This window comes from Lepidochelys kempii, chromosome 1 (assembly GCF_965140265.1).
Source record: "Lepidochelys kempii isolate rLepKem1 chromosome 1, rLepKem1.hap2, whole genome shotgun sequence".
Taxonomy (NCBI): domain Eukaryota; kingdom Metazoa; phylum Chordata; order Testudines; family Cheloniidae; genus Lepidochelys; species Lepidochelys kempii.
Window position 1 is genome coordinate 213,799,554 of NC_133256.1, and position 17,135 is coordinate 213,816,688.

Sequence of the window (17,135 nt, forward strand, 5' to 3'; positions counted from 1 at the left end):
ACTGTGTCTCCAGAGTAATTGAATTTTTGTTAGGTTACAGTTTGTACTGATTAAAAAGATATTGGCATCTTCTTCCCATTTCCATGGTGCTGGTACTTGCAAGAGATTAAGTGAAGTTCTGCCAAGCTGCCCTATAAGTGTCAGGTGGGCAGGATTCACCAGTCGTTGTCTCTTCATTGGTGAATTCTGTCTGTGATGAGATGTATTAAACAATGACCAGAATTCATTCACACTGCTGGCTGACTTGGAAGAGAGGGAATTTCCCAGAGTTCCCTCAGGCCACCCTAGGAGGAGTGAATTCATGCCAGTATAATTCTAGGCTTTCAGGATTAATTTTCTTTCTTGGGCTTGTGGGGGGTTTCTTTCAGGTAATGTGAGCTTCGCGGTTACTGCTGAGACAAAGTCGAGTGACACATCTCGGGAGCAGGGGATAGAACGTGTGGACACTGTCATGCAGATGCTGTTAGTTGAGGTATGATAAAAAATCCCAACTCTGTGGGAGAGAGAAATGGTCTCTCTGGGGTACGCATCTCTTTTAATTTGATTTGACTCTCCCTCTCCAAAACATCCTGTGAGAGCATCGACTCAGGGTCTGAGGCAAGTTCTATTTTTTCCCACCTGTCTTGGGGTAGGTCAGCTGGCTGATCGGTTGAACAGTGACCCTGAGACTCTGTCCAAAATGCTGTCCTGGGAAGCCCATGGGATGCCTGTGATCCTTGGAGGAACTAGTGAGCCAGGCTGCAACCCACAGAGCAGTTATGGCATCAAAGTTCAACCCGCTTTCTCCAAACTAGTTGCCAAACGCTCTACCAACATGGCCAGTACTGGAATTTCACCATCTCCCATATCTTGTGACTGGATTCACTTGGTTGGATTCTGCTGTCAGTTAAGCCTTACATCCATGCAGCTGTAATGAAACCAGCACATATTGTCAGCAGAAACAGAACTAGGGACCTTCATCACCAAAAATAAAAGCTCTTCCACGTGAGCTAAAGGAGCACCTCCTTTGGCTATGTGCAAGGAGCAATCTGTCTTTTATCCTCTTTCCCACTAGAGGGAGACATTTTCCAGGTACATAGCCAGAGTGGTGCACAGGGGCTATTAGTGGGCTTGTCCAGATGTAACTGAGGACAGAATTTGCACTAATTTATGACATCTGGCATATTACTGCAGCCAGTCACTCATGGGGTCAAAATTTGCCTTCATTTACACCTGTGGAAGCCCAGTGAAGTCAGTGGGGAAGAGATGATCTCAGACTTTGGGGAAGTTCTTTTCCACACATTTGGTGCCTTTGGCCCATTTCTATAGGGATGTTGCAGGGGTGCAGAAAAAGGGCCAGGATTTGTCCTATGATCTCTAGGGCAGCTGCTGCACCAAAGGAAGCTGGAACTGTGACCAGCTCTCCTCAGCTGTGAATTTCTGCAGCACATCTCCCAGCTGCCTTCCTGGTGGAGAGGAATGGTACACAAAGACCAAAGGCTGCTGGGTGCCAAGATGGGGAGGGAGTGATGCCACTGGAATGGAAGGCCAGTCACCTTCACTCAGTAGTCTGGGGGCAGCCTGTTACAATGCTGCACGCTACAAATTTGCGCTTTCCAGCATTATTTTGTTTCTGGTTTCATTGCTATGTCTTCCTCCCTCTCCACTTCCCTGCTGCCAACCAGCCCGAAGGCATCAAAAAGGAGGTGACTGAGAGCTCCCTCATTTGCACAAAAGGTAAGGGCATCTCTCCAAGTTCCCTCCTGTAAGGCAGCCATGGCTACAAATTCAGCAAGTGATTGCTATCAGAGAGATTTCCAGATTAAAACACTGTTCGACCAGGGCCCTTCCCTGCCCTAATTAATAGCCCCTTAGTTCTTTGAGATTGAAAGAGTTGTCGCAATGTGTTTCACCCTGTGGTTGTTTGTTTGCTTTTCACGTCAGTCCTTTTGGATCATTAAAACGATGGGGTTGGTTTTGCTTGCAGGCCCTCAGGCAGTGACACTACCCGGGTCTATTCTAATTTTGTCCATGGGAGGTAATGGCTAGTGTGTATATGCACAGCTACCCTCCAACGAGTAGAATTAAAACCACTCAACTGTGTGTCGTAGGGTGTGTCTATATTGCAATCAGAGGTGTGAGTGTAGCATATGTAGATTTACCCGAGCTAGTTTAATCTAACTACAGCAAATAACAATAGTAATGAAGCCATGGCAGCACTGGCTAACCACTCGAGTACATAGCCAGGATCCCAGGCTTAAACTGTATGACCATTGTTGGAAAGAAGGTACTATAGAAGGGAAAGTTAGTGGTTCAAAAAAAGAGATTTCTTATTAATTGTTATTATTATATCTTACCAACAGGCAAAGCTGTCTCTCAAATGGTGTCTCCAAAGCTGCCAGCGAACCTGGTGCAGGGATCAGCCAGAGCTTCTTTTTCTGTCCTCGGTAAGTTTAATGTTTATACTAAGAATAAAGGTCTTGAGTCTCCCCTGGCCTTAACCTCGTGTTGTCACTGACACCAGTGCAAAATGAGTGTAGAGTGGGTATACAACACTGTCAATCTGAGTTGTTAGCATTTCACATCCCCTTTGCAAAGCTGTGAATAACTATAAGAGCTGGTCCGAATTTTTCCAACAAAATGTTTTTCCATTGGAAGATGCTGATTCAACTAAATTGCAACATGCTGCAGGAACATATCATAATTTTGACAAAAAAAGTCAAAACATTTAGTTTCAATAAAGATCAGCCTTGTCAAAATGAAAAGAATGTTTTGATAAGGTTGAAATAAAATGTCATTTAGATTTTTCTGAAGCAAAACTCTGGAGTTTCATTTTGTAGGAAATCTTGAAATTTCATTTTTTCATTCCAATTTGGAATGAAAAGAAAATTGGTATTTCAGAATTTCCCACTGAATGGGAATTCCAGGATCTGAGAAGCTCCAATAACTACGCAAGGTGCAAAGAAGTGGAAATACTGAACCATGGGAACTGTTGATCTGAAATTAATGAGCATAATTTTGAACTGAGTCTGGTTCTTTAAAAAGTGTCTTTCTGGCTCAATGTGAGGTGCAGTGCGGCTGGCCGCAGTGACCACACTGGAGAAATGAATCCTAGCAATGACATATCCACAGGCTAAATGCTGCTCTCAGTTAAGCCCATGCAACTCCCCGCAAGTCAATCACCTTGAAATTGCAGCATGGGGAGAATGTGGCTTCAAGAACACAGCCTGTTTTTTAAAAGGGTAACAGCTATTTCTTAGCTCCCAACTCAATACTGATGCTCAGATGTTCTTTACTCTTGATTCCTATTTCCTTAGATCTTCCCTATTTGTCTTATTTGTCTGCAGCTCTATATTTTAAAAATTAATGGCCTAAGAAGCTACCCATGCGGAGTGTTCTGCACTGTAATTTCTCTGTCAGTCAGTATCTGTCTGCAAATTCATGATCTGGTAAAATAAAACAGTGTATACTGTAATGTATTAAATACCAACTCTGAACTCCACTGACTCCCTCTGTCTCCCATTCCTCAGGGGACCTCCTGGGCATGACCATGAGGAACATGGAGAATCTTCTCCAGATGCCCTATGGCTGTGGGGAGCAGAACATGGTCCTGTTCGCTCCCAACATCTACATCCTGGACTACCTGAATAAGACAGGGCAGCTGACTACAGAGATCAAATTCAAGGGTATTGGATACTTAACAAGCGGTGAGAAGTTTAAGATTCCTCCTTATAATCCTGTGGCCGATTTTGCTGAAATGCCATTCTAGTTCCAGTGTACATGCAATAGTTATTGATGGTTTAGAAAGCCCCAGAGGTGTGCATGATGGTACATTACAGGACACAAGCTGTTAGAATTCATAGCCAGTGAAATAACTCACTAAAACTGTTTTTATTCTTCAGTCCAAAACTCTTCAGCCTCAATTTATCAGAGAACAAAACAGGTCCATTACTGGGGTTAGAAAATATGTTCTTCTTGTTTTGGTTGCAGGATACCAGAAGCAGTTGTCATACAAACACCCGGATGGATCCTATAGTTCGTTTGGGACCAGAGATGAGGAAGGGAGCACCTGGTGAGAGCTGGGAAGCTGTTTAGGGACCTGGGATAGGAGAGGAAGCTGTTTATGGTGTAGAACGGAAATACCTCAACAATCTGATTCTGTAGTCAGGGACAGAAGTGCCAGCAGGTGGACTGCTGACTCAGGGGGGTATGGAGCCTTTCACCTCTACGGCACTGGTTACAGTCCATCCCCAGGATGGGGGAAACTGATGGCCCAGGACTAGGGAATGGCAGATAAAGCCTTTCACCTCTAAGACATTGAAATAATAGAATCATAGAATGTCATGGTTGGAAGGGACCTCAGGAGGACCAATCCCCTGCTCAAAGCAGGACCAATCCCCAATTAAATCATCCCACCCATCTCAAGCCTGACCTTAAAAACCTCTAATGAAGGAGATTCCACCACCTCCCTAGGTAACCCATTGCACTGCTTCACCACCCTCCTAGTGAAAAAGTTTTTCCTAACATCTAACCTAAACCTCCCGCACTGCTATTTACTATTTACATGTGTATAGTGTCCTGTCAGGATAATTTCCCATCACCAACAAAAGAGTCATAGAATATTAGGGTTGGAAGAGACCTCAGGAGGTCATCTAGTCTAATCCCCTGCTCAAAGCAGGACCAACACCAACTAAATCATCCAGCCAAGGCTTTGTCAAGCCGGGCCTTAAAAACCTCTAAGGATGGAAATTCCACCACCTCCCTAGGTAACCCATTCCTGTGCTTCACCACTCTCCCAGTGAAATAGTGTTTCCTAATATTCAACCTAGACCTCCCACACTGCAATTTGAGACCATTGCTTCTCGTTCTGTCATCTGCTACCATTGAGAACAGCCTAGATCCATCCTCTTTGGAGCCCCCTTTCAGGTAGTTGAAAGCAGCTATCAAATCTCCCCTCATTCTTCTCTTCTGCAGACTAAACAATCCCAGTTCCCTCAGCCTCTCTTCATAAATCATATGCTCCAGCCCCCTAATCATTTTTGTTTCCCTACGCTGGACTCTTTCCAATTTTTCCACATCCTTCCTGTAGTGTGGGGCCCAAAACTGGACACAGTACTCCAGATGAGGCCTAACCAGTGTTGAATAGAGGGGAATGATCACGTCCCTCGATCTGCTGGCAGTGCCCCTACTTATACATCCCAAAATGCCATTGGCCTTCTTGGCAACAAGGGCACACTGTTGACTCATATCCAGCTTCTTGTCCACTGTAACCCCTAGGTCCTTTTCCGCAGAACTGCTGCCTAGCCATTCGGTCCCTAGTCTGTAGCAGTGCGTGGGATTCTTCCGTCCTAAGTGCAGGACTCTGCACTTGTCCTTGTTGAACTTCAACAGATTTCTTTTGGCCCAATCCTCCAATTTGTCTAGATCCCTTTGTATCCTATCCCTACCCTCCAGCATATCTACCTCTCCTCCCAGTTTAGTGTCATCTGCAAATTTGCTGAGGGTGCAGTCCACGCCATCCTCCAGATCATTAACGAAGATATTGAACAAAACCGGCCCCAGGACCAATCCTTGGGGCGCTCTGCTTGATACCGGCTGCCAACTAGACATGGAGCCATTGATTACTACCCATTGAGGTGGACTGGATTGCTTAAAGGAATAGGGCAATGGCAAAGGGAGCCTTTCACCTCCAGATTTTGATGCAGATTTTGGTGTGGTGGGTAGGTGAGGGGAATGGCTAGCTCGGTGAAGCTTACACCACAGCAGTGTGAATTGTACCTGTTCTGTGCATGAACAGAGAACATCACTCTTTAGGGTTTGTCAGTCTAGTCTGCAGGGCTGCCTGTCAATCATGCAGCTTTCACTGCTAAGTGTTTGGGGGCATCCTACCCTTCTGTGTGTGGGGTGTGGCACACTGCCCCAGCAGGAAACATACAGGTGTTCATGCCCTTTCTCTAGGAATTGCTCTGCTGAGGGAGAGTTCTGTGGGTCAGGAAAATGAGCCTCGAAACATGGTGCCTCTACTCAAAGTTCTCTCAGTCCCACCTCTGTGTCTAGTGTGCAGACTTCTGCAACTAGCACTGCTTTCCAGGGGATGGTCATGGGGAAATCATGGAGTGGAGGTTTAAATGAGACCAGATTGGGCTCTGGATTCTGCCTCCTCCAGCCACCCCTGTGGAAGGTGGTAGCAGAATAAAGAGATATTCCCTGCTTCTCATTCCTGTTGTGTGGTTCACTTGCAGGCTCACTGCTTTCGTATACAAGTCTTTTGCACAAGCCAAACGCTACATATATATCGATGACGATGTCCAATCTCAAACCCTGACCTGGCTGGCAAGTAAACAGAAGCCAGACGGCTGCTTCCAAAATGTTGGGGACCATTTCAACAATGCCTTGAAGGTGAGTGATCTTAGCTTTCTCCCAAGCTTCCAGTCCTGCCACAGGGATAAAACTGTCCAGCCACTGCCAAATTGCTATCCTTATCCCCAAATGTTCAACCCTTTCATTGGGATAAGCTGCCCTCTAGCAGCTGTCCCATGGACAGAATATAATTTCTACTAGTACTGATAGACAATGCAATAGAAATGGGTGTGTTTATGAGCCAAAGGTTCTGGGTTTTATTCCGCAATGCTGCATATATGCATTTATAACTAAGGACCACGGGGCCATATTCTGCTGTATTATCCAAGTGTAAGCTCTGAGTAAACCTACTGAAGTCCTTCTGCCTTTATATTGGTGTAACCGAGAGTAGAATTTGACCCCCTGTTTTTTGTATGTGCACCCAACACATGGATTCCTTATAATGTCTAGTCTGGCTGGTAGTTGAGTATTTCACTTGTGTACATTTTGGTTTAGCAAGGGCATATTGACCTCCTTTTTCCTTGTGTTCTGCTCAGGGTGGAGCAGAAGATGGACTTTCACTCACAGCCTATGTCACTGCAGCATTGCTTGAAGCCGGACTCCCCAGCTCGGTATGAATTAAGTGCTACCCTGCCTTATTAGATTGGTCAGTCATATGTCACAAACAGCGTGGAAGTGAGAATCTGTGCCTCATCTCTACTCTTCAGTGAGGTCTTAAATACTGGCTTTTGCACACTGAGTGTCTATATGGCCATATCAAGGGGTCTGTACCCAATTATGTAACATAATTATTATGTGTAAATGGCCTCACAAATGCACTGGATACTTAATGCATTATATCAGTTAGTCATGTCTTGTGTCCCCAGTTTAACTGCAGTTAGGGATTCACACATCAGTAGAAAATCTTAGCTTTCAAGAACAGTCCAGCTGTGTTAGAAAACAGAGTTCCTTAAAGGCAGAATCCAGCTCAATCTTTTTTAGTGTACACTATACAGCTGTTCTAGCTTCTAGCCTTGCAAACTCATTCTAGGACCTTAGCCTGAAGCTGTGTTTCCATTTTTCAACATCATGATTGCAATGGAGAGGAAAGAGGTGGTCTGGGTGCTAGCCGGGACATGGGAGGCCTGAGTTCAATGCCCTGCTCTGCTACAGACTTCCTGCAAATCACTTCCTCTCTCTGTTTCTCTTCTAAAATGGGGATGATGATGATAACATAAGAATGGCCATACTGGGTCAGTCCAGTGGTTACTCTAGTGCAGGATCCTGTCTCCCAACAGTGGCCAGTTCTAGGTGCTTCAAAGGGAATGAACAGAACAGGGCTATTTTCAAGTGATCCTTCTCCTGTCATCCAGTCCCAGCTTCTGGCAGTCAGAGGTTTAGGGACATTTGGAGCATGGGGTTGCATTCCTGACCATCTTGGCTAATAGCCACTGATGGACCTGTCCTCCATGAACTTATCTAATTCTTCTGTGAACCCAGTTATACTTTTGGCCTTCACAACATCCCCTGGCAATGAGTTCCACAGGTTGACTGTGCATTGTGTGATGAAATACTTCCTTTTGTTTGTTTTAAACCTGTTACCTATTAATGTTATTGGGTGACCCCTGATTCTTGTGTTATGTGAAGGAGTAAATAACACTTCCTTATTCACTTTCGCCACACCATTCATGATTTTATAGACCTCTATCAGATCCCCCCTTAGTCGTCTCTTTTCCAAACTGAACAGTCCTTTTAATCTATCCTCATATGGAAGCTGTTCCATGCCACTAATAATTTTTGTTGCCTTTGTCTGTACTATTTTCCATTCTCATATATCTTTTTTGTGATGGGGCAACCAGAACTGCACGCAGTATACAAGATGTGGGCATACCATGGCTTTATATAGTGGCATTATGATATTTTCAGTCTTATTAACTATCCCTTTCCTAATGGTTCCTAACGTTCTGTTAGCTTTTTTGACTGCCACTTCACATTGAGCAGATGTTTTCAGAGAACTATCCATGATGACTCCAAGATCTCTTTCTTGAGCGGTAACAGCTAATTTAGACCCCACCATTTTGTATTTATAGTTGGGATTATGTTTTCCAATGTGCAGTACTTTGCATTTGTAAACATTGAATTTCATCTGTCATTTTGTTGCTCACTTATCTACCCCTTTTTCTAGATAATTTATGAATATGTTGAATAGGACCGGTCCCAGTACAGACCTCTGGGGAACACCACTATTTACCTTTCTCCATTCTGAAAACTACCCCTTGTTTCCTATCTTTTAGCCAGTTACTGATCCATGAAAGGGCCTTCCTTTTCTCATGGGGATGTTGTAAGGATAAATACATTAAAGATTGTGAGGCACTCAGATACGATGGTGGTAGGGACCAGATAGGGACCCAAAAAAGACAGTAATAAAACATTCTCCAGGATCAATTTGTTTCTTTAGTTACACCTGTGCAATCCCATTATCACCATATTAACACTCACCAGATGTATCTGTGACTGTGCAGGTGGAAGATAGTTAATAAGTCCCTTGTTGATGTATGAGCCGGAATAGAGTCCAGCTCATTCATCCAGAGTTGGAATAATTCTGCAAGGCTGATAGAAGTGAAAATTTATTTTTGTCGCTAAAGTCAGCAAATAAATAACAGTAATAATAATAATAATAACAATTAATAATGCCTAGTTCTAATCACACTTTTCATTGGTTGATAAACTGTTTTACAAAGAGGGCACTATCATTATCCTCATTCTACAGATGTGAAAACTGAGGCACAGAAAAACAAAGTGACTTAGTCATCCAGCTGGTAAAAGGCAGAGCTGGGAATAAAACCCAGGTCCCCCTAGGCCTAGTTCAGCAGGTGTGTTGGTAAGAAGGTGCCATTTCTTCATGGTCACTTTTCAGAAGAGACCTCCTCTTTAAGAGATCTTCCTGCACTCTGCAGCCCCTTTGGAAGTGAACGTGCCATATGCTCAACATGAGATTCCAGTGGTGGATGATTAAAGAACAGTTGAAATCTGTAAGGAGAAGCTGATGCACTAAACTGAATACCAAACAAACCTAAACCACATTTTTATTGATAGCACAAATTGGTCCAGAATGGTCTGTCCTGCTTGGACGCTGCATCTGTCAGGAATGTGGACAATGTTTATTATCAAGCTCTGCTGGCTTACACTTATGGGTTAGCTGGTAACGAGGAGAAATGGAGATTCTTCTTGAAGGAGCTGGACAAATCGGCTACAAAAGTTGGTGAGTGTCATCTGAGTTTTCCCATGAGATAACCATTGAGAGTGGTTTGAGAGCAGAATAGCCTGTGGTATGAAAAACGTCAGTCTTTGATGTCCAGCCCCTGCTACCTTCCCATTCCACAGCAACCTTGGTTGGACTTATCTCCAAAGTGGAATATGAATTCTGTGAATGTCTCTTTACCTTGTGGACTATGCAGAAGGGGAAACTGAGGCCTAATGTTCTTGCAGCTTCATTTTCCTTTCTTTTTATAGACCCCTGTTTGCACTCCTTCCCTTCTACCACGCCCTCTCTCTGGAAATAGATCCTGGGTCTCTTGCAGTTCAGAATTCTAGCTACTGAGAAATGAGGTTGCCCTCTACAACCTCCCAGACCTGCTAGACTTGAGTGAAAGAGGGATGGGAGCAAGGGACGAGCATTGGGAATCAAGCTGTATCCCCCACATGGCAACATTGCACATTAACCATTAGGTAACTGATCAAGCTCCTCATAATCTCCTTTCTGTTCTCAGGCGGCTCAGTGCACTGGGAGCGGAAAGAGAAGCCCTTGGCAGAAATATTCCCCTCCTTCAACTCCCGTGCTGCCTCTGCTGAGATTGAGATGACCTGCTATGTGATACTGGCGCTGCTCCAGAGCCCCACCCTGACTCCAGAGGAGTTATCATACGTAGCTCAGATCGTGCAGTGGGTCGCTAAACAGCAGAATCCATATGGAGGCTTCTCCTCCACACAGGTTAATATTGCTTCTGTTCAAAGGAATAGACCCTGAAAACAGTCAAGCTCTCACGCTGGATCCCCGTGCCCCTCCACTGCTGGGAGAGTGCCCCGAGAGAGGACCTAGGGATTCTGAAACTTCCCTCTCCCATTGTTCCAAAATAGACCAAATCTGGTGCAAAAGCCATTTATCTGACAGGGGTTTTGGAGCAGGTGGAGGGTATGGTCCTGGAAGCGGGGGAGTGGGATGCTTTTTAGGAAATGATTCACCAGCTGGCTGAGTTAATTTGTTCCATTGTCTTTAATGCTGCTGGATGTCTTGTGCTCCTGTAACATTAATTGTCAGTGCACAGAGAGCTCTGCTATAGATGTCTTGGTAACCACTATTTAAATGTAAGGAAATGATGATTTGCCTGAGTTCTCACAACAAGTCAGTGGCAATCAGCAATAGAATGCAGGTGTCTTAATTCAGTTCAAGCCACAAAACCACCTTCTCTCCGCTCCACTCCTTCCATTCTATCCCAGAACAGGAGGTGACAGGCTCTCTGGGGTGTATAGGAGCTGTACCAGTCTTATGCATTATATCCCAGTGGAGACTCTTTCTAATGAGGGGCCATGTTGTACTTTACAGGACACTGTTGTCGCTCTCCAAGCACTAGCCCAATATGGGTATCTCACCTTCTCAAAGGATGGTCAAAACACCGTCGACATCAGCTCCAAGGAACTTCTGAATAAGGTTTTCCAGGTGCATAACAGGAACCGCTTACTGCTGCAGCAAGTGTCCCTGCCCAGTCTCCCAGGGAATTACAGCGTAGAAGTAAAAGGCAATGGCTGTGTCTATCTGCAGGTAAACAAGGCTTCCAGCCCTTTCAGCTGATAACTCAGGAGATCTCCTCTCCTTTCCCTTCAGCAGGACTGCAGCATTACCGCAGGTGATGCAGGGGCTCCTGTGCTACATGACAATTTTTATCTCTTCTAGACAACCCTGAGATACAACATCTACCTTCCTCAAAAGGCCTCTGGGTTCTCTCTCTCTGTGGAGACAGTGAATGCCTCCTGTGCAGGCAGCTTCCTGCCAAAGTTTGACCTTGTTCTCTCAGCCAGGTAACCCCTTCCCACTGCCCTGGCTCCCTGAATGCCACATAGGGTAATGTGTTGGGGGAGGGATTTAAAAAGAGCACACTGCAGCATACTATTGTGTAGCTGCAGTAAGGCATGCAGGACCTTCTGCTGAATGACACTGACTCCTATTGCTAACCTTTCCATCCGCTGATATAACTGAATGGGAAAGAAGGGTCATACAGTTCAGTGAGATTTCATAGGGTATTTGTGCATGTCATTGTGTTTCCTCCCCAATCGTGATCCAGTCTCTCTCGTTTCAGTTATGCCGGGAAGCGCAGTACCTCCAACATGGCCATTATTGATGTCAAGATGCTCTCCGGCTTCGTCCCTGTCAGATCGTCCCTGCAGAAGGTACAGAAAGGGAATGTTGTCAGTAAGCCACCCAAAGGGCAGTGGGGGTTAGATGATATTACACCAGGGATTGGTTAAGAAGAGGAACTGAGTAACAAACTGGTGTCCTGAGTCATGTGGAGAATTCAGTTAAACCACTTGGGCCAGGGATCTAGCCACATCCCCTGTGCTTTAGCTGCCCATTTGATGAAGTGAGATTTACACAGTAACTACTCCTGGAGAGGTTAAATGTGCTTGGCCTTGGGCACTGTGCCTCATCATCCATGTGATGTATGTGGTTCCCCATGCCTACCTGGACACCCTGCCATGTGATGTTGCCAATGTATGTGTAGCACAGTTTAACAAACATGGAAGAATCTATATTTCCCCTTCCCCACTCTCTCTTGTACTATCTAACCCCCCAGGTTATGATTAATAGATTACAGGATCAGAAGGGACCACTGTGATAATCTAGTCTGACCTCCTGCATAACACCGGCCAGAGAATTTCACCTAATATTCCTGTATCAAGGCCATATCTTGTGGTTAAGCTGAAGCTTATTTCCTAGAAAAACACCTGATCTCATGTTAAAGACTTCAAATAATGGAGGATGCAAGACATGCCTTGGTAAATTGTCCCAGTGGTTAATATCCCTCACTGTTAAAAATGTGCACCCTATTGGTAGCCTGGATTTATTTAGTTTCAGCTTCCAGCCAAGGACTCTACGGCAGTGTTTCTCAACCTTTTTGATATCAGGGAGTGGGTTGCTGCCTTCCTAAACTGTCTCAGGGAAATCTCAGGGATCACTTACCCTGATCCTTGAGAAACACTGCTCTAAGGCATTTCACACAAAGGCATGGAGTAGGATGCAATTTACACTTGAATGAATCCCGTAACAGGCTCAAATCCCCAGATCAAACACTCTCAAATCTGGGCTGGGAGTGGGGTTTCAATCTCAGGCCCATCTCCAGATTGGCATCTTTCAACAGCAGCTGTGGCTGGCGTATAACACAGAAATGTTTGTGAACATCAAACTATGCAACTTAACTGCCAGGGAAGTGAAAAGAGGAAGTGTATGTGATAGAAAGCATTTCTTCTCAGAGTCTGTTCATTCCCTGTCTGCTTTTCTCTGTGTATGTGTGTGCATTTAGAGCACATTTATCACCCTGTGATTGGGTTTATCCTTTGTGTCTGGAGCTGTATGAATTCCAGAACTTGTCTTTGGCAGTACTTGGCGTGGAATTTTTTTGTACTCTCCACATTTTCCTTTTGGGAGCAGTTAAAACAAAATTGTTTATTTTTACCATTTTTTTGCCTTTTTTTTGGCCTATTTTTATAGTGGAACTATTTTGCTCAAACAGCTACCTCACATTAAAGACCTTGCACTTTTCACTAGAAAATCAGTCAGCTTGAGCTGAAAAAAATGGTAACATGCAACATTTTCCATTCAAATGGGTCCAATGTTGAATTCATAATAAAATTAAAAAAAAAAAGAAAAAAAGGGTGAATTTTGAGAAGTCCTGTGTTTCATTGTGGTGATTGTTTAATACTCCTCTTAGGACTTCAGCAATAAATACCACTTTTTGTATTACCAATCGTGACTGTCACTGTGGCACCACAGACTTGCTGTTTGTGTAGATTTGGGGATGTTTCTTGTGTTTAAAGTTGGTATTATTTGCCTTGTTTAAAGCTTCAGGATGATCGTAAGGTGATGCAGGTGGATACCAAGCACAGCCATGTCTTCTTCTACTTGTCAAATGTAAGTGTGTGGAAGAATGTGCCTTTTGTTGTTGTTGTTTCTGTAAAATTTGGAACTTAAAATGCACTCCTAAATGAATGAAATAACACATCATCAGCCAGCCTGTGTTTATTGTTGTGTCCAGAGAGATTCAGGTGTCTGTTGCCATCTCATATAATTATGAGAAAAATGATTCTGAAAAATGATGAAATTTATGAAAATTATGAAAAAATATGACAAATTATGAAAAACATGATCAGGGGGCTGGGGCACATGACTGACGAGGAGAGGCTGAGGGAACTGGGATTGTTTAGTCTGCAGAAGAGAAGAGTGAGGGGGAATTTGATAGCAGCCTTCAACTACCTGAAGGGAGGTTCCAAAGTGGATGGAGCTCGGCTGTTCTCAGTGGTGGCAGATGACAGAACAAGGAGCAATGGTCTCAAGTTGCAGTGGGGGAGATCTAGGTTTGATATTAGGAAACACTATTTCACTAGGAGGGTGGTGAAGCACTGGAATGCGTTACCCAGGGAGGTGGTGGAATCTCCTTCCTTAGATATTTTTAAGGTTAGGCTTGGGATGATTTAGTCAGGGTTGGTCCTGCTTTGAGCAGGGGGTGGGACTAGATGACCTCCTGACGTCTCTTCCAACCCTGATATTCTATGATTCTAATTGGTAAAGTGAGCTGTTCAGATGACTTAGTCACACTATATAAATCCATATAGAATAATAGCAATTAAGTTATACATATTTTTTCTGTTGTCCCTGAGACCTACAAATGAGTACAGTGTAACGCAGAATATAACAGCAGTATAGTGCCATGGAAAGGGAGCTCTGTGCATTTATTATTAATCTTTACAGAAGAGCCGCACATTTCCACAGCATTTTACACATGTAGATAAACCTCCATCCCTGCCCCTAAGAGCTGATGGTCTAAATAAAACACAGCACTTTAAAGTGGGATTTGAACAATTAGAGAGAGGGAAGCTGGCAGAAACAAGACACTGTTTATGGGGGGATGGGGAAAGAGAGAGAAGGGCTTAGAAATCTCTGCTCAGAGCAATTCAGTGAAGTAGACATTAAACAAAACAAAGTCTGATGCATTTTTTCTCTCCCATTTCCAGGTGACCCAGGAGGAAATCAGTTTCTCTTTCTCGGTTGAGCAAAACCTTCCTGTGTCTGATATCAAACCTGCTTCAGTGCACCTCTATGACTACTATGAAACAGGTAGGCCTCCCTGAGCCTGAGAAGAGATCTAGTGAATCAAGCTTTAGGATGACCCAGGCTGCTGAATAACTGTAAAATCTGGTGCATTTCCCCAGCTGCAGGCCTGTCTTTCCATTTCTGCATTTGCCTTTTTTTCGCTCTCCGAGCAACAGCGAGTGGAAAGTGAGGCTTCAGTTTTTACTGATTTTATCAGCATTTACTGGTTCTACCAATTCTCAGAGGTTATGATACAGCACACTGGGCCCCAGAGGGGTCATTGGGAGTTCTCTCTCTCCACATTCTTGTTTAATTTGAATAAAAAGAAGGATGAACAGTGGCACTCCCAAGAACTACTTATTACAAGCCACTACAGGGACGTTTGCCCTTTATCTTATTCAATGTGTGGCTTAGCCCTCGTGCCATAGATTTGGCATGATGGTAAAAATAAATGACCCAGGGTAATTATTGTCTAGTCTCTTGTCTAGTCTGGCCTGGTTCACCCACCAACCATATCATTGCCATAATAGCTAGCAGCTAAGTAATCATGGTTGTATCAGAGAGACAAGGTGAGTGAAGTAATAGCTTTTATTGGACCAACTTCTGTTCTTTCAGTCATCATCAAGTACCAAAAGCTATAGTTACCATTACACATTAAGGTCCCATGTTGTTTGCCCAGCTTTGGGATAAAAGGAGCTGTCTCTGCCCAGATCAGTAGAGCTGTCCAGAGGATGGGAGGGTATATTCTGCTTCCTGTGATTGTACACACTACCATCTGATCAACATAATTAGCATCAGAAATGGCTCCTCTAGTTACTGATAGTCCTCCCTTCTGAACATTGTCAGTAGGCCCAGTGGAAAGCATTGGGCACTGACCGTGCAGTCTAAATCAGCCATGGAAACACGTCCCTAAACAGCTGGGGAGGCCACAACAAGATCCGTTCGATGCTGGTGGAGCTGGAATATGTGTTAACCACAGATGTGCATGCACTGGGGTTGGAGCGATTTGTCACTGGAATATGAACGTTTTCTTCCTTTTCTTTTCCAGACGAATACGCTCTTGCTGAATACAATACGCCCTGCAGTGAAGATTCAAGCGAAAACCTGCTAGGAGTCAGGAAAAGGTAACTGAGAGCAATAGACACTAGGTAGGTGTGAATGGGGAAAGAAGAGCAGAAGAGAGTTGATTCTTTGTGGAGGGGAAAATGGAATGTAGAGAGCTGGATGTGGGATAAATCCACACACACTGCTGTGGATCAGGAAAGCCTGATCTCTGCCAACACTCCCAAAGATCCATCCTGGATCTTACCTTCATTCCCTGAAGATCATTGCCACAGTTGCTGGTCTATCCTAACAAAGTTGAGATTGTGTGCTTAGTCCCGGAAACCCTCTCCCACCGAGGTACCCAGGTGCACACTATACATAGGTGTTTCTTTTAGAAGACTGGATTCCTGGAAATCACATGTATGGCAACAAATTCCTCCCAAAATTATAATTTGTAGAGAGAAAAATAATTTCTGCATAAAAAAAATAATCTATAGATTTTAATCACTCTCTTTTTTTCCTTTTCACCAGGAGAAATGACAGCTGTGGAAATGTGATTTTAGATCCTCATTGCCCTGAGTGATTGAGTTTGGCTCGAGCCATTTCAATAAATATCACACTCCTAATCACAGTGTGTGTGTGGATTGGTTCATTTTAATGAAGTGACGCTGACAACTCTTCTCAAATGTTGTTTGTTCAGGTAGGGGAGAGTTCTGTTCACAAAGATAATTGTTCATCCACAGCCAACAGGGCCCCTTGGCTGGCAGTTGCTTCTTGGCTGGTTTGCCTTCAGCTCAGGGCATCGATTTCTTAGGTGCCCAGAAGAGTTTCATTGATAGCAGTTTTGGGGCTCCTCACCCCTTTCGGGAGAGTTGAGAGAGGAATTACCAGGAAAGTAGTGAGTGTTTAGCCTCCCAACCATGCTTCTTCTTACCAGGGGTAAAACAGGATCCCCCTCTTCCCCCTAGGTTTAAAACCCTCTTTCTGCAGTTTACTCTCAATAGATGACTGGGTTTCCTCAAAGGCATCTGCCAGAGTGGCCATTTCTATCACAGATTTTACAGCTTTATCCCCGATACGTTGCTTCACAACATCCTTACCCATCCTCAAGAAATATTCCTGAGCAGTGACATCAAGCAATTGTTCAAAATCTTCAACACCTTTTCCCTTAACCCAGATTCATTATTACTCACACCAACACTCCTCTTAAGATTTCTAAATTTTACCCTCGTCACCTCAGGAGTAATTTGGAACATTTTTTCCAAACCATTTCTTCAAATTTTGAGTTATACTAAAGCATCCTGAATTGGCATTTTATTAAATACATTTTGAACTTTACCAGACAATTTTGCAGCCAGTGTGGGGACTCTCCTGTCTTCAGGTATTTCATGGACTTCACACAGCTTTTCAA

At 44.0% G+C, this 17,135-nt stretch overlaps 1 protein-coding gene across 1 annotated transcript in view; it reads left to right on the forward strand.

Moving 5' to 3' along the window:
• Positions 1 to 16,307, forward strand: part of LOC140907150 (ovostatin-like) — a 47,630-nt gene extending 31,323 nt beyond the window's left edge. The window contains exons 21-36 of the mRNA XM_073332481.1: positions 369 to 472; positions 1,665 to 1,716; positions 2,343 to 2,426; positions 3,510 to 3,686; positions 3,970 to 4,051; positions 6,222 to 6,378; positions 6,876 to 6,950; positions 9,415 to 9,580; positions 10,089 to 10,309; positions 10,922 to 11,137; positions 11,270 to 11,394; positions 11,673 to 11,763; positions 13,433 to 13,501; positions 14,602 to 14,704; positions 15,729 to 15,804; positions 16,256 to 16,307. Coding sequence (XP_073188582.1) covers positions 369 to 472; positions 1,665 to 1,716; positions 2,343 to 2,426; positions 3,510 to 3,686; positions 3,970 to 4,051; positions 6,222 to 6,378; positions 6,876 to 6,950; positions 9,415 to 9,580; positions 10,089 to 10,309; positions 10,922 to 11,137; positions 11,270 to 11,394; positions 11,673 to 11,763; positions 13,433 to 13,501; positions 14,602 to 14,704; positions 15,729 to 15,804; positions 16,256 to 16,307 — 1,850 coding nt within the window. The remainder of the gene's footprint in view (positions 1 to 368; positions 473 to 1,664; positions 1,717 to 2,342; positions 2,427 to 3,509; positions 3,687 to 3,969; positions 4,052 to 6,221; positions 6,379 to 6,875; positions 6,951 to 9,414; positions 9,581 to 10,088; positions 10,310 to 10,921; positions 11,138 to 11,269; positions 11,395 to 11,672; positions 11,764 to 13,432; positions 13,502 to 14,601; positions 14,705 to 15,728; positions 15,805 to 16,255) is intronic.
• The last annotated feature ends 828 nt before the right edge of the window (positions 16,308 to 17,135 follow it).